We start from the raw sequence: 24,965 nt of genomic DNA on the forward strand, positions 1-24,965 counted from the left end.
TTAATTTCTCTTTCAGATTTTTCATCATTGATGTATAGGAATGCAGGAGGTTTCTGTGCATTAATTTTGAATCCTGCTACTTTACCAAATTCATTGATTAGCTCTAGTAGTTTTCTGGTAACATCTTTAGGATTCTCTATGTATAGTATCATGTCATCTGCAAACAGTGACAGATTTACTTCCTCTTTTCCAATTTGGATTCCTTTTATTTCTTTTTCTTCTCTGATTGCTGTGGCTAAAACTTCCAAAACTATGTTGAATAGTAGTGGTGAGATTGGGCAACCTTGTCTTGTTCCTGATCTTAGAGGAAATGTTTTCTTTTTTTTTTTTTAACACTGAGTGTTATTTCTTCCTTAAAAGTTGGAAGGATTTGCCAGTCAAGCCATCTGTGCCAGAATTTTTCTTTGTGGGAGAATCTTAAATTACAAATTCAGTTTATAGTTATAGGTCTACTCATATTTTGATTTATTTTTTATTTATTTATTTTTTTTTTTGCGGTACGCGGGCCTCTCACTGTTGTGGCCTCTCCTGCTGTGGAGTACAGGCTCCGGACATGCAGGCTCAGTGACCACGGCTCACGGGCCCAGCCGCTCCGTGGCATGTGGGATCTTCCTGGACCAGGGCATGAATCCGTGTCCCCTGCATTGGCAGGTGGACTCTCAACCACTGCGCCACCAGTGAAGCCCTCTGCTCATATTTTGTATTGATTGTTGTGCTAGTTTTGATAAGTTGCATTTTTCTAGGAAGTGTTCCATTTCATCTAAACTTTCAAATTTATTTTCATTAAGTTGTTCTTAATATTCTCTTATGATATTTCTAATCTTATGATCTTAGAATCAATAGTAGTTTCTATTTCATTCCTGATATTGATTATTTGTATATTCTCTTTCTTGACCAATCTTACTAGGGTTTCCCACTCTTATTAGTCTTTCCAAGAAACCAACTTTGAGCTTTGTCATTCCATTCTTTTGTTTATTCAAGTTCCTTCTTCACCATTTCCTGCTGTTAATTATTTCCTTCTTTTTATTTTATTTGAATTGTATTTGCTGTTGTTTTCCCTTTTGGAAGGGAATGCCAATTTACTGATTTTCAGTATGTTTTTAGCATATACATTTTGATATATCATATTTTCATCATCCAATTCAATACAAAATATTTTAAAATTTCTACTTTGATTTCTTCTGGTAATTTAGAATTGCATTTTTAAAGTTGCAAACATCTGGAAATTATTATCTTTCATGAAATCAATCTTTATCTTAATCACACTGTGATTTTCAATCCTCTGTTAGTAATCTATTTTTTCAATATTGTATCTGTATTTGAAAAGTAGATGTATTCTGCAGTTGTTGAACACAGTACATAGATGTCAATTAGGTCAAATTTGTGAATTATGTTGATCAGACCTTCTATATGCTTACTGATTATTTTTGCTTACTTGTACTATCAGTTACTGAGAGAAGTACATTAAAATCTCCCATTATAAACCTGGCCACCATAGAAGAAAGCTCCGTTGTTGAGTGATGCACAAAGTGTGGGACAGTAATTACAGCCTGTCTCCCCATGCACCAGATCCTGCCTCCTGGGGCACTAGGAAGGGCTCCCATCCTGTGTCCACCAGAGCGGGCTCTCATGCCCCCTGTCTACCTCCTCCTCTGTACCTCCTCCCCATTGGGGGGGGGGCTCCTGTGCTCCAGGGCAGCTGTGGAAGCAGATGCCTGTAGGAGGCTCACATGCAGCAGTGGGGCTGAAATCACAGCTGAGTGCCAGGGGCCATGCAACTAAGGAAGAAGAGCTGAAATTTCTCCTCACGGCTGTGCAAACCATGGATTTACACCCCCACGACTGGCTTTGTACACTGAGCACCTGCAGAACATCTGAACAGACAATGAGTGCTCCTGCAGCCAAGACAGGTCTCACTTTAGCTGCTGTGGACTTTGTGGCCACTACACGTGGAGGTTGGGCCAGGCCAGAAGTCTCAACCTTCCAAGACTGATCCAGGAAATATGAACAGGCCAATCACAAGTACTGATATCGAAACTGTGATTTTAAAACTTCCAACAAGCAAAAGTCCAGGGCCAGATGGCTTCACAGGCAAATTCTATCAAACACTTAGAGAAGAGTTAATGCCTATCCTCCTGAAACTCTTCCAGAAAATTGCTGAAGCAGGAACACTCCCAAGCTCATTCTTTGAGGCCACCCTCACCCTGATACCAAAACCAGACAAAGGTACAACACAAAAAAGAAAATTACAGGCCACCATCACTGATGAATATAGATGTAAAAATCCTCAACAAAATAGTAGCAAACCAAACCCAACAATACAGTAAAAGGATCATACACCATGATCAAGTGAGATTTATCCCAGGGATGCAAGGATTTTTCAATATCCACAAATAAATCAGTGTGATACACCGCATCAACAAACTAAAGAATAAAAACCATACGATCATCTCAATAGATGCAGGAAAAGCTTTTGAAAAAATTCAAAACCCATTTACGGTAAAAACTCTCCAGAAAGTGGGTATAGAGGGAACCTACCTCAACATAATAAAGGCCACATACGACAAACCCACTGCAAACATCATTCTCAATGGTGGAAAACGGAAAGCATTTCCTTTAAGATCAGGAACAAGACAAGGATGTCCACTGTTGCCACTTTTATTCAACATAGTTTTGGAAGGTCTAGCCATGGCCAGCAGAAAAGAAAAAGAAATAAAAGGAATCCAAATTGGAAAAGAAGAAGTAAAACTATCACTGTTTGCAGATGACATGATACTATACATAGAAAATCCTAGAGATGTTACCAGAAAACTACTAGAGCTCATCAATGAATTTGGTAAAGTTGCAGAATACAAAATTAATACACAGAAATCTCTTGCATTCCTATACACTAACAACAAAAGATCAGAAAGAGAAAATAAGGAAACGATCCCACTTACCATCACATCAGAAAGAATGAAATACCTATGGAATAAACCCACCCAAGGAGGCAAAAGATCTGTTCTCAGAAAACTATAAGGTGCTGATGAAAGAAATCAAAGATGACACAAACAGATGCAGAGATATATCATGTTTATCATGTTTTTGGATTGGAAGAATCAATATTGTGCAAGTGACTATACTACCCAAAGCAATCTACAGATTCAGTACAATCCCTATCAAATTACTGCTTGCATTTTTCACAGAGTTGGGACAAAAAAGTTTTATTACAATTTGTATGGAAACACAAAAGACCCCAAATAGCCAAAGCAATCTTGAGAAAGAAAAACAGAGCTGGAAGAATCAGGCTCCCTGACTTCATACTATCCTACAAAGCTACAGTAATCAAAACAGTATGGTACTGGCACAAAAACAGAAATGTAGATCAATGGAACAGGATAGAGAAAGTCCGGAGATAAACCCATGCACCTATGGTCAATTAATCCATGACAAAGGAGGCAAGAATATACAATAGAGAAAAGACAGTCTCTTCAACAAGTTTTGCTGGGAAAACTGGACAGCTACATGTAAAAGAATGAAATTAGAACACTCTCTAACACCATACAATAAAATAAACTCAAAATGGATCAAAGACCTAAATGTAAGGCTGGACACTATAAAACTCCTAGAGTAACACACAGGCAGAACACTCTCTGAGATAAATCGCAGCAATATCTTTTTTAATCCACCACCTTGAGTAACAAAAATAAACAAATGGGACCTAATTAAACAATGCTTTTGCACAACAAAGGAAACCATAAACAAAACAGAAAGACAACACACAGAATGGGAGAAAATATTTGCAAATGATGTGACCAACATGAGGTTAATCTCAAAAGTATACAAACAGCTCATGTAGCTCTATGTCAAAAAAAAACAACAGCCCAACTGAAAAATGGGCAGAAGATCAAAACAGACATTTCTCCAAAGAAGACATACAGATGGCCAAAAACCACATGAAAAATGCTCAGCATCACCAATTATTAGAGAAATGCAAATCAATACTACAATGAGGTATCACCTCACAAACCGGTCAGAATGGCCATCATCAAAAACTCTATAAAGAGTAAATACTGAAGAGGGTGTGGAGAGAAGGGAAGAATCCTACACTGTTGGTGGAATGTAAAGTGGTACAACCGTTGTGGAGAACAGTATGGAGGTTCCTTAAAAAACTAAATATAGAACTATGGTAAAATGATCCAGCAATCGGACTCCTAGACATATATCTGGAGAAAAACATAATTTGAAAAGATACATGCACCCCAGTTTTCATTGCAGCACTATTTACAATAGCCAAGACATGGAAGCAACCTAAATGTCCATTGACAGAGGGGTGGATAAAGAAGATGTGGTACATATATATATATAATGGAATATTACTCAGCCATAAAAAAGAATGAAAGAATGCCATTTGCAGCAACATGGATGGACCTAGAGATTGTCATTATGAGTGTAGTAGGTCAGACAGAGAAAGACAAATATCATATGTTATCATTTATATGTGGAATCTAAAAAGTATGGCACAAATGAACTCATTTTTAATACAGAAATAGAGTCACAAATGCAGAAAACAAACTTACGGTTAGTAGGAGGGAAAGGGGCAGGGGGACGGATAAACTGGGAAACTGGGATTGACAAATACACACTGCTCTACATAAAATAGATAACTAATAGGACATATGGTATAGCATAGGGAATTCTACTCAGTATTCTAATGACCTATATGGGAAAAGAATATAAAAATAATGTATATATGTATATGATAACTGATTCACTTTACTTTACACCTTAAACTAACACAACATTGTAAATCAACTATACTCCAATTCATATAAAATAAAATCCCCCTCTATCGTCAAAGATTTGTGTATTTTTCTGGTAGTTTGTATAATTTGAGGCCGTGTATTAACTGAAAACCAATTTAGGATCATTATATCTTTCTTGTCAATTGAATGTTATATTACTTTGAAGTGTCTCACTTTATCTCTAGTAATACTCTTTGCTTTATGGTTCAAAATCTCTGATACTAATGTAGCCGCACCACTATTTTTCATTATTGTTTGTATGTTATATCTTTCCCATTATTTTACTTTCAACTTTCTGAATCTCCATATTTTATCTGTGTCTTTCTTAGGCAGTATATTGTTAGTTAATAGTTTTATCCAGTATGATGCTCTGTGTCTTTTGTTGGAGCACTTAATGTATTCACATTTAATGTACTTACTGATATTTTGGGACTTATATATACTTATATATATATACTTGTTTTGGGCTTATTATTTTTATTCTTAAAACTTCCCCTCTCTATTATCATTCTTTTATGCTTATACAAGATATTGCAATATGCATATTTGACTTATGAAAATCATATAAATGTTGGCATTTTTATCTCTTCCCAATGTACTTATATCCCTTTACCCCTTCTGACTTATATATTCTTGCTGTTGTACTTTTAAATTCTCTTTTGCTGGATTATATGGTAAGACTATGTTTAGTTTTGTAAGAAACTGCCAAGCTGTCTTCCAAAGTAATTATACCATTTTTCATTCCAACCAGCAATGAATGAGAGTTCCTATTGCTCCATATTCTAACTAGCATTTGATGTTGTCAGTGTTTTAGATGTTAGCTACTCTCATATTATTTAGAGGTATCTCATGTTTTAATCTACAACTTCCTTTTGACATATATGTTGAACATATTTTCATTTGCTAATTGGCTATCTCTCTATCTTCTTTGGTGAGGTAGCTTTTCATATCTTTGCCCATTTTAAAAATTAAGCTCTCCATCTTCTTATTGTTTAGTTTTAAGGGTTCTTTCTATATTCTGGATAGCAGTCTTTTATCAGATGTGTATTTAGCAAAGATTTTTTTCCTTCTGAGACTTCTCTTTTCATTCTCTTAGCAGCATTCATCACAGAACATTAATTTTAATGAAGTCCATCCCTTCCATTTTTTTTTCTTTCATGAGTTATGCTTTTGATTTTGTATCTAAAAAATCATCAACAAACCCAAGGTCACCTAGATTTACTCCTATGTTATCTTCCAGGAGCTCTGTATTTTTGAATTTTACATTTGGATCTATGAATCATTTTCAGTTTATTTTTGTGAAAGTGTGAAATTTGTGTCTAGATTCATTTTTTTAAAAATTTGTATGGGATGTTCAGTTGTTCCAACCCTGTTTGTTAAAGACCATCCTTTCTCCATTGAATTGCCTTTGCTCTTTTGTCAATGATATGTTAACTATATTTATGTGGGAGCCTATTTCCTGGCTCTTTCTTCTGTTATAATGGCCTTTTTACTTATTCTTTCACCCATACCACACTGTCTTTTTAATTAATTAATTAATTAATCTATTTATTTATTTATTTTTGGCTGTGTTGGGTCTTCATTGCTGCACGTGGGCTTTCTGTAATTGCAGTGAGTGGGGCTACTCTTCATTGTGGTGCCCAGGCTTCTCCTCATGGTGACTTGTCTTGTTGCAGAGCATGGGCTTTAGGCACTTGGGCTTCAGTAGTTGTGGCACATGGGCTCAGTAGTTGTGGCTTACAGGCTTAGTTGCTCCGCAGCATGTGGGATCTTCCTGGACCAGGGCTTAAACCCATGTCCCCTGCCATTGGCAGGTGGATTCTTAACCACTGCACCACCAGGGAAGTCCCTACACTGTCTTGATTATTACAGCTTAATAAAAAGTCTTGAGTTGGGTAGTGTCAGAACACCAACTTTGTTCTTCTCCTTCAATATTATGTTGACTATTTTAGGTCTTTTACCTTTACATGTAAAATTTAAAATCGGTTTGTCCATTCCTACAAAATAATTTTCTGGGAATTTGATTGGGATTTCATTGAATCTATAAATCAAGTTGGGAAGAATGGACATCTTGACAATATTGAGTCTTCCTGTCCAGGTATATGGACTAACTCTTCTTTCATTTAGATCTTCTTTTATTTCTTTCATCACAGTGTTGTAGTTTTCCTCATATAGACTTTTACATATTTTCTTAGATTTATACCTAAGCATTTTACTTTTGTGGCACTAATGTAAATAGCATTGTGCTTTTAATTTCAAATTCCATTTGTCCATTGCCAGTGTATACAATTGACTTTTGTTATGTTAACATTGTATCCTCCAACATTATTATAATTGCTTATTAGTTCCAGGAGTTTCTTTGTTGGTTCACTGAGATATTTTATATAGACACTCATGTTATCTGTGAACAAAGATAGCTTTTTTTTTTCTGCTCTCAATTTTTGCACATTTCTTTTCTTATCTTACTGAATTATCTAGGATTCCAGTATGATGCTGAGTAAGAATAGTCAGGGGACTAGTTTCTCACCATTAAGTATGATGTTATCTGTAAGTTTCTTGTAGATGTTCTTTATCAAGTTGAGGAAGTTCCTGTCTATTCTAGTTTGCTGAAGGTTTTTCTTGGGGACTTCTTTTTTAAAATAAAATTGTACAGAAACAGAAGAAACACCATGAAGTCCCCTCCTTCTGTTCCTTCTCTACTTGCCCTAACTTGGAGTTATTCCTCATCAATTTTTTAAATTGAAATATAATTGACTTATACTATTTTATTAGTTTTGGGTGTGCAACATAGTGCAACACAGTGATTCCATATTTTTATACACTACAAAATGATCACCATGATAAGTCTAGTTACCATTTGTCACCATACAAAATTATTAAAATATTATTGACTATATTCCCTATGTTGTACATTATATTCCCTGACTTATTTAATAACTGGAAGTTTGTACTTCTTAATTTCCCTCACCTATTTTGCTCATCCCTCCACCCCCTCATCCCCTCTGGCATCCACCAGTTTGTTCTCTGTATCTATGAGTCTGTTTCTATTTTGTTAGGTTTGTTCGTTTGTTTTTCAGATTCCAGATGTAAGTAAAATCATACATTATTTGTCTTTCTCTGTCTTATTTAATTTAGCATAATACCCTCTAGACCCACCCATATTGTTAAAAACGGAAAATTCATTCTTTTTATGGCTATTATTCCATTACCACATCTTTATCCATTCATCTATGCATGGACACTTAGGTTGTTTCCATATCTTGGCTATTGTAAATAATTCTGCATTGAACATAGGGTTGGCAAATATCTTTTTGAATTAGTGTTTTTATTTTCTTTGCGTATTGCTGGATTTTGTGGTAGTTCTTTTTTTTCTTCTAGTTTTATTGAGATATAATTCTCATACAGCACTGTATGATGTGTACAGTATAATGATTTTGCCTTACATACATGATGAAATGTTTACCACAATAAGTTTAAAGAACATCCATCCTCTCATACAAGATACAAAGTTAAAGAAATAGAAAAAAAGTATTTTTTCCTTGTAATGAGAACTCTTAGGATTTGCTCTCTTAACTATCATATATATCATACAGCAGTGTTAATTATATTTATCATGTTTTACATTACATCCCTAGTATTTATTTACCTTAAACTGGAAGTTTGTACCTTTTCTCTGCCTTCATCCAGTTCCCCTTCCCCCGCCCAGCCTCTGGTAACTGCAAATCTGATCTCTTTTTCTGTGAGTTTGTATTTTATTATAATTGACCTACAACACTGTGTTAGTTCCTGTTACACAACATAGTGATTCAATATGTCTACACATTTCAAAATGATCACCACTATAAGTGTAGATAGATTTATTTATTTATTTATTTATTTATGGCTGTGTTGGGTCTTGGTTGCATTGTGTGGGCTTCTCATTGAGGTGGTTTCTTTTGTTATGGAGCATGTGCTCTAGGTGTGCAGGCTTCAGTAGTTGTGGCTCGTGGGCTCTAGAGTGCAGGCTCAGTAGTTGTGGCGCATTGGCTTAGTTGCTCCGCAGCATGTGGGGTCTTCCCAGACCAGGGCTCGATCCATGTCCCCTGCATTGGCAGGTGGATTCTTAACCATTGCACCACGAGGGAAGCCTAAGTGTAGACTTAATATCACTATACAAAGATATTACATAATTATTGATTATTTTGCCCACACTGTACATTTCACACGTGTGACTCATTTATTTTGCAGCTGGAATTTTGTACCTCTTTATCTCTCTCACCTATTCTTTCTTCTCCCACCTCCCTCCCTTCTGGCAGCAACTCGTTTGTTTTCTGTATCTGCAACTCTCTTTCTGTTCTGTTCTATTTGTTCATTTGTTTTGTTTTTTTAGATTCCACATATAAATGAAATGATACGGTATTTGTCTTTCTCTGTCTGACTTGTTTCAGTTAGCATAATATCCTCTAGGTTCATCCATGTTGTTGCAAATTGCAAGATTTCCTTCTTTTTTATGGCTGAGTAATATTCCATTGTATATATGTAACACATCTTCTTTATCCATTCACCTAATCATGGGCACTTAGGTTGCTTCCATATCTTGGCTATTATAAATAATGCTGTAATGAACATAGGGGTGCATGTATCTTTTCTAATTAGTATTGTAATTTTATTCAGATTAATACCCAGGAGTGGAATTACTGGATCATATGTTAATTCCATTTTTAATTTTTTGAAATCTCCATTCTGTTTTCTACAGTGGCTGCACCAATTTACATTCACAACAATAGTGCATAAGGGTTCCCTTTTTCTCCACATTCTCACCAACACTTGTTATTTGTTGTCTTTTTGATAAAAGCCATTTTGACAGGTATGAGGTGGTACATTATGGGTTTCTTCTTTTTTTTTCCTTAATTGAATTATAGGTGATATACAATATTATACAAGTTACAGGTGTACAACATAGTGATTCACAATTTTTAAAGGTTATACTCCTTTTATAGGTATTATTAAATATTGGCTATATTCCTTGTGTTGTACTATATATCCTTGAAGCTTATTTCATACATAATAGATTGTACCACTTAGTCCCCTACTCCATATTGCACCTCCCCCTTACCTCTCCTCACTGGTAACCACTAGTTTTTTCCCTATAACTGTGGGCCTGTTTCTGTTTTATTATATACATTTATTTGTTTTATTTTTTAGATTCCACATATAAGTGATAATATAGAGTATTTGTCTTTCTATGTCTGACTTATTTCACTTAACATAATACTCTCTAGGTTCATTCATGTTTTTGCAAATGGCAAAATTGCATTTTTTAATGGCTGCAGAGGATTTTATTGTGTATATATACATATAAACATATTCTTTGTCCATTCATCTGTTGATGGACACATGTTGCTTCCATATCTTGGCTATTGTAAATAATCCTGCTGTGAACATTGTGGTGCATGTATGTTTTCAATCTGGTGTTTTTGGTATATGTACTCAGGAGTGGAATTGCTGGGTCATATGGCAGTTCTATTTTTAGTTTTTTGAGAAACTTCCATCCTGTTTTCCACATTAGCTGTACCAATTTACATTCCACTAACAGTGAACAAGGGTTTCCTTCTCTCCACATCCTTGCCAACATTTGTTATTTGTGTTCTTTTTGATGATAACCATTCTGACAGGTGTGAGATGATATCTCATTGTGGATTTGATTTGCGTTTCTCTAATGACTAGCGATGTTGAGTATCTTTTCATATGCCTGTTAGCCACCTGTATGTCTTTGGAAAAATGTCTATTCATTATCCAAAAGTGGGAAAAATACCCACTTTTTAATTAGGTTTTTTGTTTGTTTGAGTTTTATGAGCTCTGTATATATTTTGGATATTATCCTTTTTCAGCCATATCATTTGCAAATATTTTCTTCCATAGATTGTCTTTTTGTTGTGTTGACGGTTTCTTTTGCTGTGCAAAAGCTTTTACATTTAATTAGGTCCCATTTATTTTTGCTTTTGTTTCCTTTGCTGTAGGAGACAGATCCAAAAAAATATTGCTACAATTATTCAAAGAGTGTTCTGCCTATTTTTTCCTCTAGGAGTTTTATAGTATTTGGTCTTACATTTAGGTCTTTAATCCATTTTATTTTTGTATATGGTGTTAGAGAATGTTCTCATTTCATTATTTTACATGTGGCTGTCCAGTTTTCCCAGCACCACTTATTGAAGAGACTGTCTTTTCTCCATTGTATGTTCTTGCCTCCTTTGTCATAGATTAATTGACCAAAGGTGCATGGATTTATTTCTGGGATCTCTATTCTGTTCCATTGATCTAGGTCTCTGTTTTTGTGCCTGTGCCATACTATTTTGATTACTGTAGCTTTGTAGTATAGTCTGAAGTCAGAGAGGGTGATTCCCCCAGCTTTGTTCTTTTTTCTCAACATTGCTTTGACTGTTCAGGGTCATTTGTGTTTCCATACACATTTTTAAATTATTTGTGCTTGTTCTGTGAAAAATGCCATTGGTATTTTGATAGGGATTGCACTGAATCTGTAGATTGCTTTGGGTAATATGGCCTTTGTTTTGGGGGGGGGTGGCTTGTGGGATCTTTGTTCCCTGACCAGGGATTGAACCCGTGCCCTTGGGAGTGAAAGCACTGAGTCCTAACCACTGGACCACCAGGGAATTCCCCAACCATTTTAGCAATATTAATTCCATGAGCAGAATATATCTTTCTATTTTTTGTGTGTGTCATATTCAGTTTCTTAAATCAGTGTCTTATAGTTTTCCAAGTACAGTTCTTTTACTTCCTTGGTTAGATTTTATCCTACATATTTTATGCTTTTTGGTGTAATTGTAAGTAGGATTGTTTCCTTAATTTTTCTCTCTGATAGTTCGTTGTTAGTGTATAGAAACCCAACAGATTTCTGTATATTACTTTTATATCCTGAAAATTTACTTAATTCCTTAATTAGCTTTCATAGTTTTTGGTGGTGTCTTTATGATTTTCTATGTATAGTATCATGTCATCCACAAACAGTGAAAGTTTTACTTCTTTCTTTCCAATTTGGATTCCTTTTATTTCTTTTTCTCATCTGATTGCTGTGTCTAGGACTTCCAATACTATGTTGAATGAAAGTGGTGAGAGTGGACATCCTTATCCTGTTCCTGATCTTAGAGGAAATGCTTTCAGCTTTTCACCATTGAGTATGATATTGGCTGTAAGTTTTTCATATATGGCCTTTATTATGTAGAGGTATGTTCCCTCTATACCCACTCTGTTGAGATTTTTTCTATCATAAATTGATTTGAATTTTTCAAAAGTTTTTTCTGCATCTATTGAGATAATCATGTGAATTTTAATCTCCAATTTGTCAATGTGGTGTATCACATTGATTGATTTATAGGTATTGAATTATTCTTGAATCCCTGGGATAAATGCCACTTGATCATTGTATATGATATTTTTTGGTTTTTTTACTGAGTATCTACCATGTGCCATTGCGTCACACAGACATTATCTCATTTATTTATCACCAAGCAATATCTATGGGCTAGATATTACTATTTTCCAGCTGATAAAACTGAGACATAAGGAGGTTATATGATTTTCCCAAAGTCACACAGCTATTATATATGATACTTTTAATGTATTGTTGAATTCAGTTTGCTTTTTGTTGAGGATTTTTACATCTGTATTCATCAGTGATATTGGCCTGTAATTTTCTTTTTATGTGGTGTCTTTGTCTGATTTAAGTATCAGAATGATATTGGCTTCATAGAATGAGTTTGGAAGCATTCTATCCTCTTCTCTTTTTTTTTTTGGAGTAGTTTGAGAATCATCAAAATTAACCTTTCTCTAACTGTTTGGCAGAATTCACCTGTGAAGCTGTCTGGCCCTGAACTTTAGTTTGTTGGGGGTTTTTAAATTACTGATTCAATTTCATCACTGGTAATTGGTCTGTACATATTTTCTATTTCTTCCTGATTCATTCTTGGGATACTGTATGTTTCTGGGAATTTATTTCTTCTAAGTTGTCCATATTATTGGTGCATAGCTGTTTGTAGTAATCTCTCATGAGCCTTTGTGTTTCAGTGGTGTCAGTTGTAACTTCTCTTCTTTCATTTCTGATTTTATATATTTGAGCCCTCTCTCTTTTTTTCTTGATGAATATGGATAAAGTTTTATCAATTTTGTTTATCTTTTCAAAGAACTACCTCTTAGTTTCATTAATCTTTCATGTTTTTATTTTTTGGTCTTTTTTCATTAATTTCTTCTCTGATATTTATGATTTCATTCCTTCTATTAACTTAGGGTTTTGTTTTTCTTTTTCTAGTTCTTTTAGATGTAAGGTTAGATTGTTTGAGATTTTTCTCATGTTCTAGGGAAGGATTGTATCTCTATAAATTTCCCTCTTAGAGCTGCTTTTGCTGTGTCCCATAGGTTTGGGGTCATTGTGTTTTCATTCTCATTTGTCTCTAGGTATTTTTTTGATTTCCTCTTTGATTTCTTCAGTGATCCATTAGTTGTTTAGTAGCGTATTCTTTAGCCTTCCCATGTTTGTGTTTTTTGCAGTTTTTTCTCATAATGTTGTGATTGGAAAGATGTTTGATATGATTTCAATCTTATTAAATTTATTGACAATTGTTTTGTGGCCTAGCATGTGATCTATCCTGGAGAACGTTCCACATGCACTTGAAAAGAATGTGTATTCAGCTACTTTTGGATGGAATGTACTCTATGTATCTATTAACTCCATCTGGTTTAATGTGTCATTTAAGGACAGTGTTTTCGTATTGATCTTCTCTCTGGATGATCTATCCTTGATGTAAATGGGGTGTTAAAGTCCCCTACTGTTATTGTGTTACTGTCAATTTCTCCCTTTATGTCTGTTATTATTTGCTTTATATATTTAAGTGTTCCTACAATTGCTTTATCTTCTTTTTGGATGGATCTCTTCATGATTATGCACTGTCCTTCTTTGTCTCTTGTTACAGTCCTTGTTTTAAAGTCTATTTAGTCTAAGTATTGCTACCTGGCTTTCTTTTGATTTCCATTTGAATGGAATACCTTTTCCATCTCCTCACTTTCAGTCTGTATGTGTCACTAGATCTGAAGTGGGTCTCTTGTAGAGTCTTGTTTTTGTATCCATTCAGCCACCATATATCTTTCGATTGGAGCATTTAGTCTATTTACATTTAAAGTAATTATTAATAAATATGTATTTATTACCACTTGTTCATTGTTTTCTGGTTGCTTTTTTAGTTCTTTTTTGCTCCTTTCTTCTTTTGCTCTCTTCCCTTGTGACTTGATGGCTATCTTTATGTTATTTTGGGTTCCTTTCTCCTTTTTTGTGTGTGTATCTATTATTTTTGGTTTGTGATTACCATGAGTTGTGTATATGTGTGTCCATATATATATTTTTTTCTCACAGATGGGCATTTTATTTTCCCACTTTTTGCTGCCCAACTTCTGTGCATCTTCCTATGTTTGTGGACTACACCCCTTTGAGGTGGAAATCTCTCCTATACAGATTTTTTTAAATTGAAGTATAATTGCTTTACAATGTTGTGTTATTTTTTGCTGTACACTGAGGTGAATCAGCTATATGTATAGCCCTCCCTCTTGGACCTCCCTCCCACCCACCCCCCATCCAACCCATCTTGGTCATCACAGAGCACTGAGCTGACCTCCTCGTGCTATAACAGGGAGAGATAGCAGGTTCCCACTAGCTAGCTATTTTACACATAGTAGTGTATATATGTCAATCCTAATCTCCCAATTCATCCCACCCTCCGCTTCCCCACCATGTCCACATGTCCATTCTCTACATCTGCATCTCTGTTGCTGCCCTACAAATAGGTTCATCTGTACCATTTTATTAGATTCCACATATATGTGTTAATATACAATATTTGTTTTTCTCTTTCTGACTTACTTCACTCTGTATGACAGACTCTAGGCCCATCCACATCTCTACAAATGACCTAATTTCATTCCTTTTTATGGCTGAGTAATATTCCATTTACATTTAGTCCATTTACATTTAAAGTAATTACTTTTTAAATTTTAAAAAATTTTATTTTTTGGCTGAGTCAGGTCTTAGTTGCAGCACGTGGGATCTTCATTGAGGCATGTGGGCTTCTCTCTAGTTGTGGCATGAGAGTTTTCTCTTTTCTAACTGTGATGCGTGGGCTCCAAAGTGCATGGGCTCTGTAGTTTGTGGCACGCAGGCTCTCTAGTTGAGGTACATGAGCTCAGTAGTTTTGGCATGCGTGCTCAGTTGCCCCATGGCATGTGGGATCTTAGTTCCCTGACCAGGGATCAAACCCGAGTCCCCTGCATTGTAAGGCAGATTGTTTACCACTGGACCACCAGAGAAGTCCCTAAAGTAATTATTGATAAATATGTATTTATTACCATTTGTTCACTGTTTTCTGGTAGGTTTTTTTTTTTTTTTTTCCAGTGGGCCTCTCACCACTGTGGCCTCTCCCGTTGGGGAGCGCAGGCTCTGGACGCACAGGCTCAGCGGCCATGGCTCATGGGCCCAGCCACTCTGCGCCATGTGGGATCTTCCCGGACCGGGATGTATTTATTACCATTTGTTCACTGTTTTCTGGTAGGTTTTTTTTTTTTTTTTTCCAGTGGGCCTCTCACCACTGTGGCCTCTCCCGTTGGGGAGCGCAGGCTCTGGACGCACAGGCTCAGCGGCCATGGCTCATGGGCCCAGCCACTCTGCGGCATGTGGGATCTTCCCGGACCGGGTCACAAACCTGTGTCCTCTGCATCGGCAGGCAGACTCTCAACCACTGTGCCACCAGGGAAGCCCTCTGGTAGTTTTTGAAGTTCTTGTTTGTTCCTTTCTTCTTTTGCCCTCCTCCTTTGTGATTTGATGGCTATCTTTATGTTTTTTGGGGTTTCTTTCTCCTTTTTTGTGTGTGTATCTATTATAGGTTTTTGGTTTGTGATTACCATGAGGTGTGTGTGTCTACATATATATTTTTTAAATTTGAAGATCTCTTAAGTTTGAAAGCATTCTAACAAACCTACATTTGTACTTCTGCCACCCTTTCATGTTTAATGGTTTTGATATATTTTACATCTTTTTGATTTTAGAATCCCTTAACTCCTTATTGTGAATTTAGATATTTTACTACTTTTGTCTTACATACATGGTTGATCTACTACCTTTACTGTTCGTTTATACATGGTTGATCTACTAGCTTTATACCTGGTTGATCCACTACCTTTACTGTGTGTTTGGATTTTTCCTTTCATAATTTTTATATTTCTAGTTGTGGTCTTTTCTTTTCCACTTAGAGAAGTCCCTCTAACATTTCTTGTAGAGTTGGTTTAGTGGTGCTGAGCTCTTTTACCTTTGCTTGTCTGTAAACCTCTATACTTACTTCAAATCTGAATGATAGCCTTGCCAGGTGAGTAATTTTGGTTGTAGGCTTTTTTCCATTTACTACTTTGAATATATTCTGCCACACCCTTCTGGCCTGCAAAGTTTCTGCTGAAAAGGCAGCTGATAGTCTTATGGGAGTTCCCTTGCATGTAACTAGTGGTTTTTCCCTTGCTGTTTTTAAGATTCTCTTTTATCCTTAATTTTTAAAATTTTAGTTATAATGTGTCTTGTGGACCTCTTGGGGTTTATCTTATTTTGGACTCTCTATGCTTCCTGGGCCTGAATGACTGTTTCCTCCCCCAGGTTAGGGAAGTTTTCAAATATTACTTCCTTAAATAAATTCTCTGCCCATTTCTCTTTTTTCTCCTTCTGGGACCCCTATAATGCAAATGTTAGTATGTGTCATGTTGTCCTAGAAGTCTCCTAAGCTATCCTCATTTTTAAAATTCTTTTTTCTTTTCTCTGTTCAGCTTGGTGATTTCCACTATGCTGTCTTCCTTAAATGTTTGGTAGAATTAACCAGTGAACCCATCTGGGCCTGGTGTTTTCTACTTTGAAAGGTGAATTATTCATTAAATTTCTTTAATAGCTATTGATCTATTCATATTGTCTATTTCTCCTTATGTGAGGTTTGGTATGTTGTGTCTTTCAAGGAATCAATCCATTTAGTTTAGGTTATCAAATTTGTGAGCATAGAGTTATTCATAATATTTGTTCATTATCCTTTTAGTGTCCACAGAATCAGTAGTGATGACCCATCTTTCATTTCTGATATTAGTATTTTGTGTTCTCTATCTCTCTCATTGCTGCTGCCCAGCATCACAGGAGAGAGCGAGTATCATACAGTGTATCACTAGCCTGGGAAAAGATCAAAATTCAAAATTAGTAGTAGGGTTTCTACTGAATATGTATCACTTTTGCACCATCATAATGATGAAAAATTGTAAGTCAAACCATCATAAGTCAGGGACCGTGTGTGTGTGTGTGTTTGTGTGTGTGTGTGTAATTTTTAGCCAGGAGAAAATTATGCAAAACTAATGTTGTCTTTTAGGCTGAACAATTTAGGGTAACATCTGTTTTCTCATCTAACTTAGTATAATCAGGAGACAGGTTGGGGACCAAGAATTTTTTTCTCTACTTTCCATTTGGTGTGGGGCACTAAAATTTAGAAGATCAATTATATACAATTCTTACAAAATTTAAACATGTATTTTTGATTTAATAAAAGCTAGCTAGGAAAGGTCATCTGTTGTTTAACTCAGATTCACCAGTCACACTTTTTTCTCTGAATTTACCTGGAAGATATTTAATATGAAAATCATATATTTGAGGAATTTTTAAAAAACTTCTGTTTTATGACTAATAAATCACCTGACTTTTACACTTTTACATTACATAGAAAGGAAACATAGTTTGGTATCATTTTCCCAGTTATAATGTAAGCTGTTTTACTTATTGAGTGTCTATAAGAAAATAAATCCTAAGATAAGTTCTGATTTAAAATTAACTATTTGATGTTTATTCACTTCATCTATTTCATAAATAATCAATATTCAACAACTGTTTAACATAATAGAGTGAGAAGTTGTGAACTGATATATACAGAATGTTGAAGACTAATTTTTTTTTTATAGGCAGAACTTCTAGATGCTGCTGCTGGCATTAATGTACGATTCAGATTAGGTGGTGTAAGTATGAATAAATTCTTATTTAGTACTTTTAAAGCACATTTACATGAAATTTAAAAGATGTAATTTAAAAAAATATAAACCATTTTTCTAATTAAATTGAAATGATCCTTTGAACTTTTCCAACTATAGGTTAAATTTCCACCTGAAATATACTATAAAATTTTCACTCACAGACATATTGAAGATCTGTGTGCTAATAGCCCTAGAGACTACACAAAACTTCCAGCAAAACATACATCTCATATTAAAAGTGATAATCTTCAGGAAGAGGATTATAGTGGCTGGTATCATCGTATAGAGAACAATGGCTGGAGGCCTGTTTCTGATAAAGTAAGAAAAGATAAACCTTAATACTTTTGAATATTATGTGCTTACAAACCTGTCTTTCTGAAAATTAATTTTTAGATTATTTTAAAAAATAATTAATCCTACTAATTTAACTGATAAAATTTGCTTAACTATTCTGTGGTTACTAATATACTTCAAGATACAGCAATATATCTTTTTTTTTTTTACATTTACTTCTACTTTTAATAGTCATCTTTGAATCTAGGCTATCTTTAGATACTCTCTGGTACTCAGCCATTACCATCTTTATAACAAAGCAAATCTGAAGATGTTGTTGACTCTATATTAATCCTTGAACAAGAGGTGAGGGTTCTTGAGAATAATATGCCATTTTCTCTTTAGAGCTTGTAACAGCAGACACTAGTGGGAGATCATTTGGATTTTCATGGTGTTGGAAAATTTAACATGTGTTCATATGAACAGAATGATTTTAAATATACATAGTTCCTAATGCATATATGTGATTCTAAGACTTTTCTATAGACCCCATGTTTAATCTTTTTGTGGAAATAATATCTATCTAAGGATATTTGTAAGCTTATATTTTTAAAGTTAACATTATCTGGTTCTATAGCTCTGGATATTTGTTTATATGGTTGCAAGTATCTTCATTCAAATCCTCAGTCTCTGGTATACAGATTGTAGAATGTAGTATACTGAATATACTAGGTATGAAAAGTGAAAACAATCAAAGTGTGAATTCATTCAAACTTTATTGCATACCAACCAGATGTCAGGCATTGTACTAGACGCTTGGGAAGCAATAGTACATAATAATAGTACTTTCCCTTAAGTAGTTTGCTTTTAATTAAGGAGAAAGTCAAGTAAACAGGATATTTCAGTACAGTGCAGTGAATATGTGCTTTAATAGGGGCAAGTTCAGAGTGCTGTGGGGGGTAACAAACTTTCCTCTTTGTTATTTAATGTGTACATGGTAAGGGAGGAAGAATGAATTGGAAATAGGAAAACAGGCAACCAGTTAGCATAAAGTGTCAAACAGGGGAAACCACAAAGTCTTGGGACACAATGGTGAGATTTCTATATTCTTTGAGTGTGCCCATATTCCTTGAGGAGTAGAGTCTTCAAAAGTCAATAGCACCTACTGGTCAGATCTGTTCTTATGAGAAACTAAAACACTATTAGAATATGTCTATTCATTTATTCATTCAACAAATACTTATTAAATAGTACCTCAGTACACTAATTTTCCTATGGCATGTGCCTCTTAAGGTTCAATGTGCCATTCACTTAATTAGAAATATCATAAAGGGGTCTATCCTCTCCTCTATTTCTATCTTGGCATATTCCTACTGAACACACAGAGTTCTTTTCTATAGTCAGATAACCATTCTTTTCTATAGTCAGATAACCTCATAGTCAGTAATCCAATATTTTGTGTATTCATTTTTCATTTCTCAATAGCTTTGGAAGTCTACTGAAAATGTAATGGTGGGAGACAAAAAGGAAAGTGAATTCCATTTCTCTAAACTGAAGAGAAGGCAAGATATAGAAAAGAAAAGAAAAATTAGAAAAGTAGAATGGATGCGGCAAATGTAAGTTGATGAAATACTTAGACTTACTAAAGAAGTATACAGTCATTTTTTTTTAGATTGTTATCACTACTAAACTAACTACATGTTACTTTAAAAATAAGATGAAAGGGCTTCCCTGGTGGTGCAGTGGTTGAGAGTCAGCCTGCTGATGCAGGGGACACGGGTTCGTGTCCCGGTCTGGGAAGATCCCACATGCCACGGAGCGGCTGGGCCCGTGAGCCGTGGCCACTGAGCCTGCATGTCCGGAGCCTGTGTTCTGCAACGGGAGAGGCCACGACAGTGAGAGGCCCGTGTACCGCAAAAAACTAAAATAAAATAAAATAAGATGAAAGATTACAGTATATTTTTAAAAATATATAGAAAGCAAGTACTTAATAAATGCCTGCTAGACACTGTTAATCTCTGGGATATAAATGGGAAAAGACAGGTTCTCTTTGACCACAAGGAAATCATAATCTTTTGGAACATGAGATATGAAAATCATCATTTACTCTTATATATGAGATAACTTTAATATGACTCTCTAGACCCACTCTATACCATTCTCAACCTTTCTTTCTCCCCTAAAGAAACTGACTTGTATAGATTATACTAAAAGTCATTCTGGACCTATCTAACAAATATTAAAAGCAAGTCTCCAAAGAATCAAATGTTTCCAAGTTTACTTGACAATGTACAAGAACAAAGCCCCCAAATATTTAAAGGAACACAAAAAACTCAAGTGGTCAAAATCTATAAAATTCACAATATCTACCATATAGTAATCAATTATCAGGCACTCAAAGAAGCAGGAAAATATATCCCTGAGAAGAAAAAATAATATCAGCTGACTCACCAAAAATATCTTTTAAAAATAAAAATGGAAGAAAACATTTCAGTCAGACAAAAGCTGAGTTCTATCACCATGAACGGACCAGCAGTATAAAGAACTTTTCTTCCTACTACTTTAATCTCTTATTTATTTATTTATTTATTTATTTATTTATTTATTTATTTGGCTGCACCGGGTCTTAGTTGCGGCACATGGGCTCCTTAGTTGAGCCACGAATGTGGGATCTAGTTCCCTGACCAGGGATAGAACCCAGTCTCCATGCATTGGGAGTGCAGCGTCTTATCCACTACGCCACCAGGGAAGTCCCTACACTTCCTTTTTTTTTTTTTAAACATCTTTATTGGAGTATAATTGCTTTACAATTGTGTGTTAGTTTCTGCTTTATAACAAAGTGAATCAGGTATACATATACTTATGTTCCCATATCTCTTCCCTCTTGCATATCCCTCCATCCCACCCTACCTATCTCACCCCTCTAGGTGGTCACAAACCACCGACCTGATCTCCCTGTGCTATGCGGCTGCTTCCCACTAGCTATCTATTTTACGTTTGGTAGTGTATATATGTCCATGCCACTCTCTCACTTTGTCACAGCTTACCTTCCCCCTCCCCATATCCTCAAGTCCATTCTTTAGTAGGTCTGTGTCTTTATTCCCATCTTACCCCTAGGTTCTTCATGACCTTTTTTAAAAGGTAATTAACTAACTACTAAACTATACACTTAAAAATAGTTAAGATAAATTGTTAAGACAATAAATTTTATGTTGGTTTTACCACAATATTTTAAATGATAGGTGTTACATTTTAAACTAATGAGTTAATATTGATGTTGCCAATCAGTTCCTGATTCCACAATTATACTCCTTTTCTCTTATATTGAAAATCTTCATCAAACAAAACATAATTGCGTATTTTTTCTGACATTACAAGTAAATAGTTCCAAAAAATCACAATACAATATCAACATATAGATGCAATTACTGAATAAAGTTCAAAAACACTTTTAAAGTAATTTACTTTAAAGCAGAAACAGTGAAAATGTATATGTATTATGGTATTTACAATTTTATAAGAGTGCAGAAGTAAGTATATGATAACAATACCACAAAGGTTGAGAAAGATGAAATGGAAATGTACTGCTGGAAGGTCCTTATACTACACATGAAGTGGTATAATATTGCTTGAAGTAGACCATGATAGTTAAATATATATACTACAAACCCTAAAGCAACCATAAAATCAACAACAAGCAATATGTAAACTTAATAAGATAATAATGAAGATAAAATAGAATCATAACAAACAATACATCCTCTCTTGGATGAGGAAAGGAAACAAAGAACAGGGAGGACAAATATAAAATGAATAGCATGATGTAGATTAGCACCAACCATATCAATAATCATATTAAATGTAAATGGTCTAAGCATCCCAAATAAAGACAGTGACTGACAGACTGGATAAGAAAGCAAGACACAACTATACGTTATGTACAAGAACTAAAAGAACAAATAGGTTAAAATTAAAAGCATGGAAGAGGACTATGCTAACAGTAATCAAAAGAAAGCTGGGGTGACTATATTAATATCAAACAAAGTAATAAAGAGGGGTAAATTCATCAGGAGAACATAATCCTAAATGCTTGTTTACCTAATACATCTTCAAAATACATGAAACAAAAACTAATAGTACTGAAAGGAGAAATAGACAAATCAAAAATTATAATCAGAGATTTCAAAACCTTTTTCTTAGTAATTGATATAACAAGTGGACAATAAATTAGTAAAGATGTAGAAGACTTGAGCAACGCTGTCAACCAACTTGACATAATTGGCATTTATAGAGCACTGAACCCAACAAAAGAAAACACATTCTTTTCAAGTGCACATGAAACATTCACCAATATACACCATATTCTGAGCCATAAAACAAATATCCACAAATTTAAAAGAATTAAAATCATGCAAAGGAGGTTCTCTGATCATGATAAGATTAAAAAAGAATTTAAAACAATAAAATAACTGAAAAATTTCTGGAAAACCTCCAAATATTTGGATATTAAACCGCATATATCTAAATAATCCATGAGTCAAAGAAGTCACAAGAGGAACTTGAAAATATTTTTGATTTAATAAAAAATGAAAATACAACATATTAAAATTAGGGGATGCAGCTAAAGAAGTACTTACAGGAAAATTTATAGCATTTTCTATGAGGCAAGTGTTATTGGATATAAAACCACTCAAGGCTTATGAGAAAAAAAGATATTACAAGAAAATAACAACCAATATCTCTCATGAACATAGATACATGATAATAAATAACATTATAAACAAATGGAGTTTATCCCAGGAATACAATATTGGTTTAACATTTGGAAATCAATCAATGCAATCCACCATATTAACAGACTTAAAAAACAAAACTGGATATGATCATCTAAAAAGATGCAGAGAAAGTACTTACAAAATTACCATTTGTAATGAAAACTCTTGGCAAACTAGAAATAGATGAGAGCCTCCTCAACTTGATGAAGGGTATCTATAAAAAGCCTGCATCCAACATGATAATGGTGAATGGCTGAATGCTTTCTCTCTAAGATCAGGAACAAGGCAAGGATGTCTGCACTCACCACTTCTTTACAACATTGCATTGAAGTCCTAGTTAGTGCAATAAGGGTGGCAGGGCAGAGTGGTGGGGGAGACACTGAGATTGGAAAGGAAGAACTAAAACAGTCCTTGTTCACAGTTGACATGATCATCTAAGTACAGAATTCGAAGGAATCTACTAAAAAGCTACTGGAACTAATAGGTGAGTTTATCAAGGCTGTGAGGTACAGAAACCAATGGTATTGCAACAAACAACAAAAACATTTACAGTAGCATCAGAAAATATGAAATACCTAGGCATAAATTGAGGGGAAAATCTACATGACCTGTACACTGAAAAGTAATAAATATTGCTGATAAAACTTAGAGAAGACTTAATAAACAAATAGCCATAAGATATTAATGGACCAGAAGACTCAATATTGTGAAGATGTCAGTTCTCTCCAAATTGATGTATAGAGTCAATGTAATCACATTCAAAATTTCCAGCAGGGTTTTATGTGGAATTTGACAAGTTGATTTGAAAATTTATATGTAAATGCAAAGGAACAAGAATAATCAAAATAATTGTGGAAAAAATTTGGAGAACTTACATTACCTGATTTAAAGACTTATTTTAAAACTACTGTAATCAAGACCTTGTGGGGGGGTCCCTGGTGGAGAAGTGGTTAAGAATTCGCCTGCCAATGCATGGGTCATGGGTTCGATCCCTGGTCCAGAAAGATCCCACATGCCATGGAGGAACTAAGCTTGTGTGCCACAACTACTGAGACTGCACACCTAGAGCCCGTGCTCTGCAACAAGAGAAGCCACCACAATGAGAAGCCCGTGCACCGCAACAAGAGTAGCCCCCACTCGCCGCAACTAGAGAAAGCCCACATGCAGCAACAAAGACCCAACACAGCCAAAACTAAAAATAAATAAATTTATTTTTAAAAAAGACATTGTGGTATTGGTATTAAGATAGACATACAGATCAATGGAACAGAATAGACAGTTGAGAAATAGACCCACACACATATTGTTAATTGAGTTTCAACACAGGTGCCACGGCAATTTAATTGGAAAAGGATATTCTTTTCAACAAATTGGATACTCAAATGCAGAGAAATGAATCTTGATCCTTATCTCACATCATATAAAAAATTCATTTGGAAAAAAAATCAGAGTTAACACCATAAAATATCCAAAAGTAAGCAAACAAGAAAATCTTAGTGACTCTCTTTCTGGCAAAGATTTCTTAAATAAGACACAGAAGGCATGAAGTATAAAAGAAAAGATTGTTAAATTGCACTTCATCAAAGTTAAAAGCTTTTGCTCTCCTGGAGACACTTTTGCAAAAATAAAAATGCAAGTCACACACAGGAAGAGAACATTTGCAAAATATGTACATGATAAAAGTATTGTATCTATAATACGTAAAAAAAAAAACCTCTCAAAATTCAATGATAAGAATACAACCTAATTTTAAAATGGGCAAAATAGAGGATTCAGGCAAGATGGCGGAAGAGTAAGACGCGGAGATCACCTTCCTCCTCACAGATACATCAGAAATACAGCTACACGTGGAACTTCTCCTATAGAACACCCACCGAACGCTGGCAGAAGACCTCAGACCCCACAAAAGGCAAGAAACCCCCCACGTACCTGGGTAGGCAAAAGAAAAAAGAAAAAACAGAGACAAAGAATAGGGACGGGACCTGCACCAGTGGGAGGGAGCCGCGAAGGAGGAAAGGTTCCCACACACTAGAAGCCCCTTCACGGGCGGAGACTG

The 24,965-nt window shown here is 35.0% G+C and overlaps 1 protein-coding gene across 1 annotated transcript in view; it reads left to right on the top strand.

Moving 5' to 3' along the window:
- Nucleotides 1-24,965, top strand: part of C16H11orf65 (chromosome 16 C11orf65 homolog) — a 121,027-nt gene that overhangs the window by 72,907 nt on the left and 23,155 nt on the right. Inside the window, exons 4-6 of the mRNA XM_024117383.2 lie at nucleotides 17,793-17,846; nucleotides 17,979-18,179; nucleotides 19,620-19,750. Coding sequence (XP_023973151.1) covers nucleotides 17,793-17,846; nucleotides 17,979-18,179; nucleotides 19,620-19,750 — 386 coding nt within the window. The remainder of the gene's footprint in view (nucleotides 1-17,792; nucleotides 17,847-17,978; nucleotides 18,180-19,619; nucleotides 19,751-24,965) is intronic.

Source organism: Physeter macrocephalus, chromosome 16 (genome assembly GCF_002837175.3).
Source record: "Physeter macrocephalus isolate SW-GA chromosome 16, ASM283717v5, whole genome shotgun sequence".
Lineage (NCBI taxonomy): Eukaryota > Metazoa > Chordata > Mammalia > Artiodactyla > Physeteridae > Physeter > Physeter macrocephalus.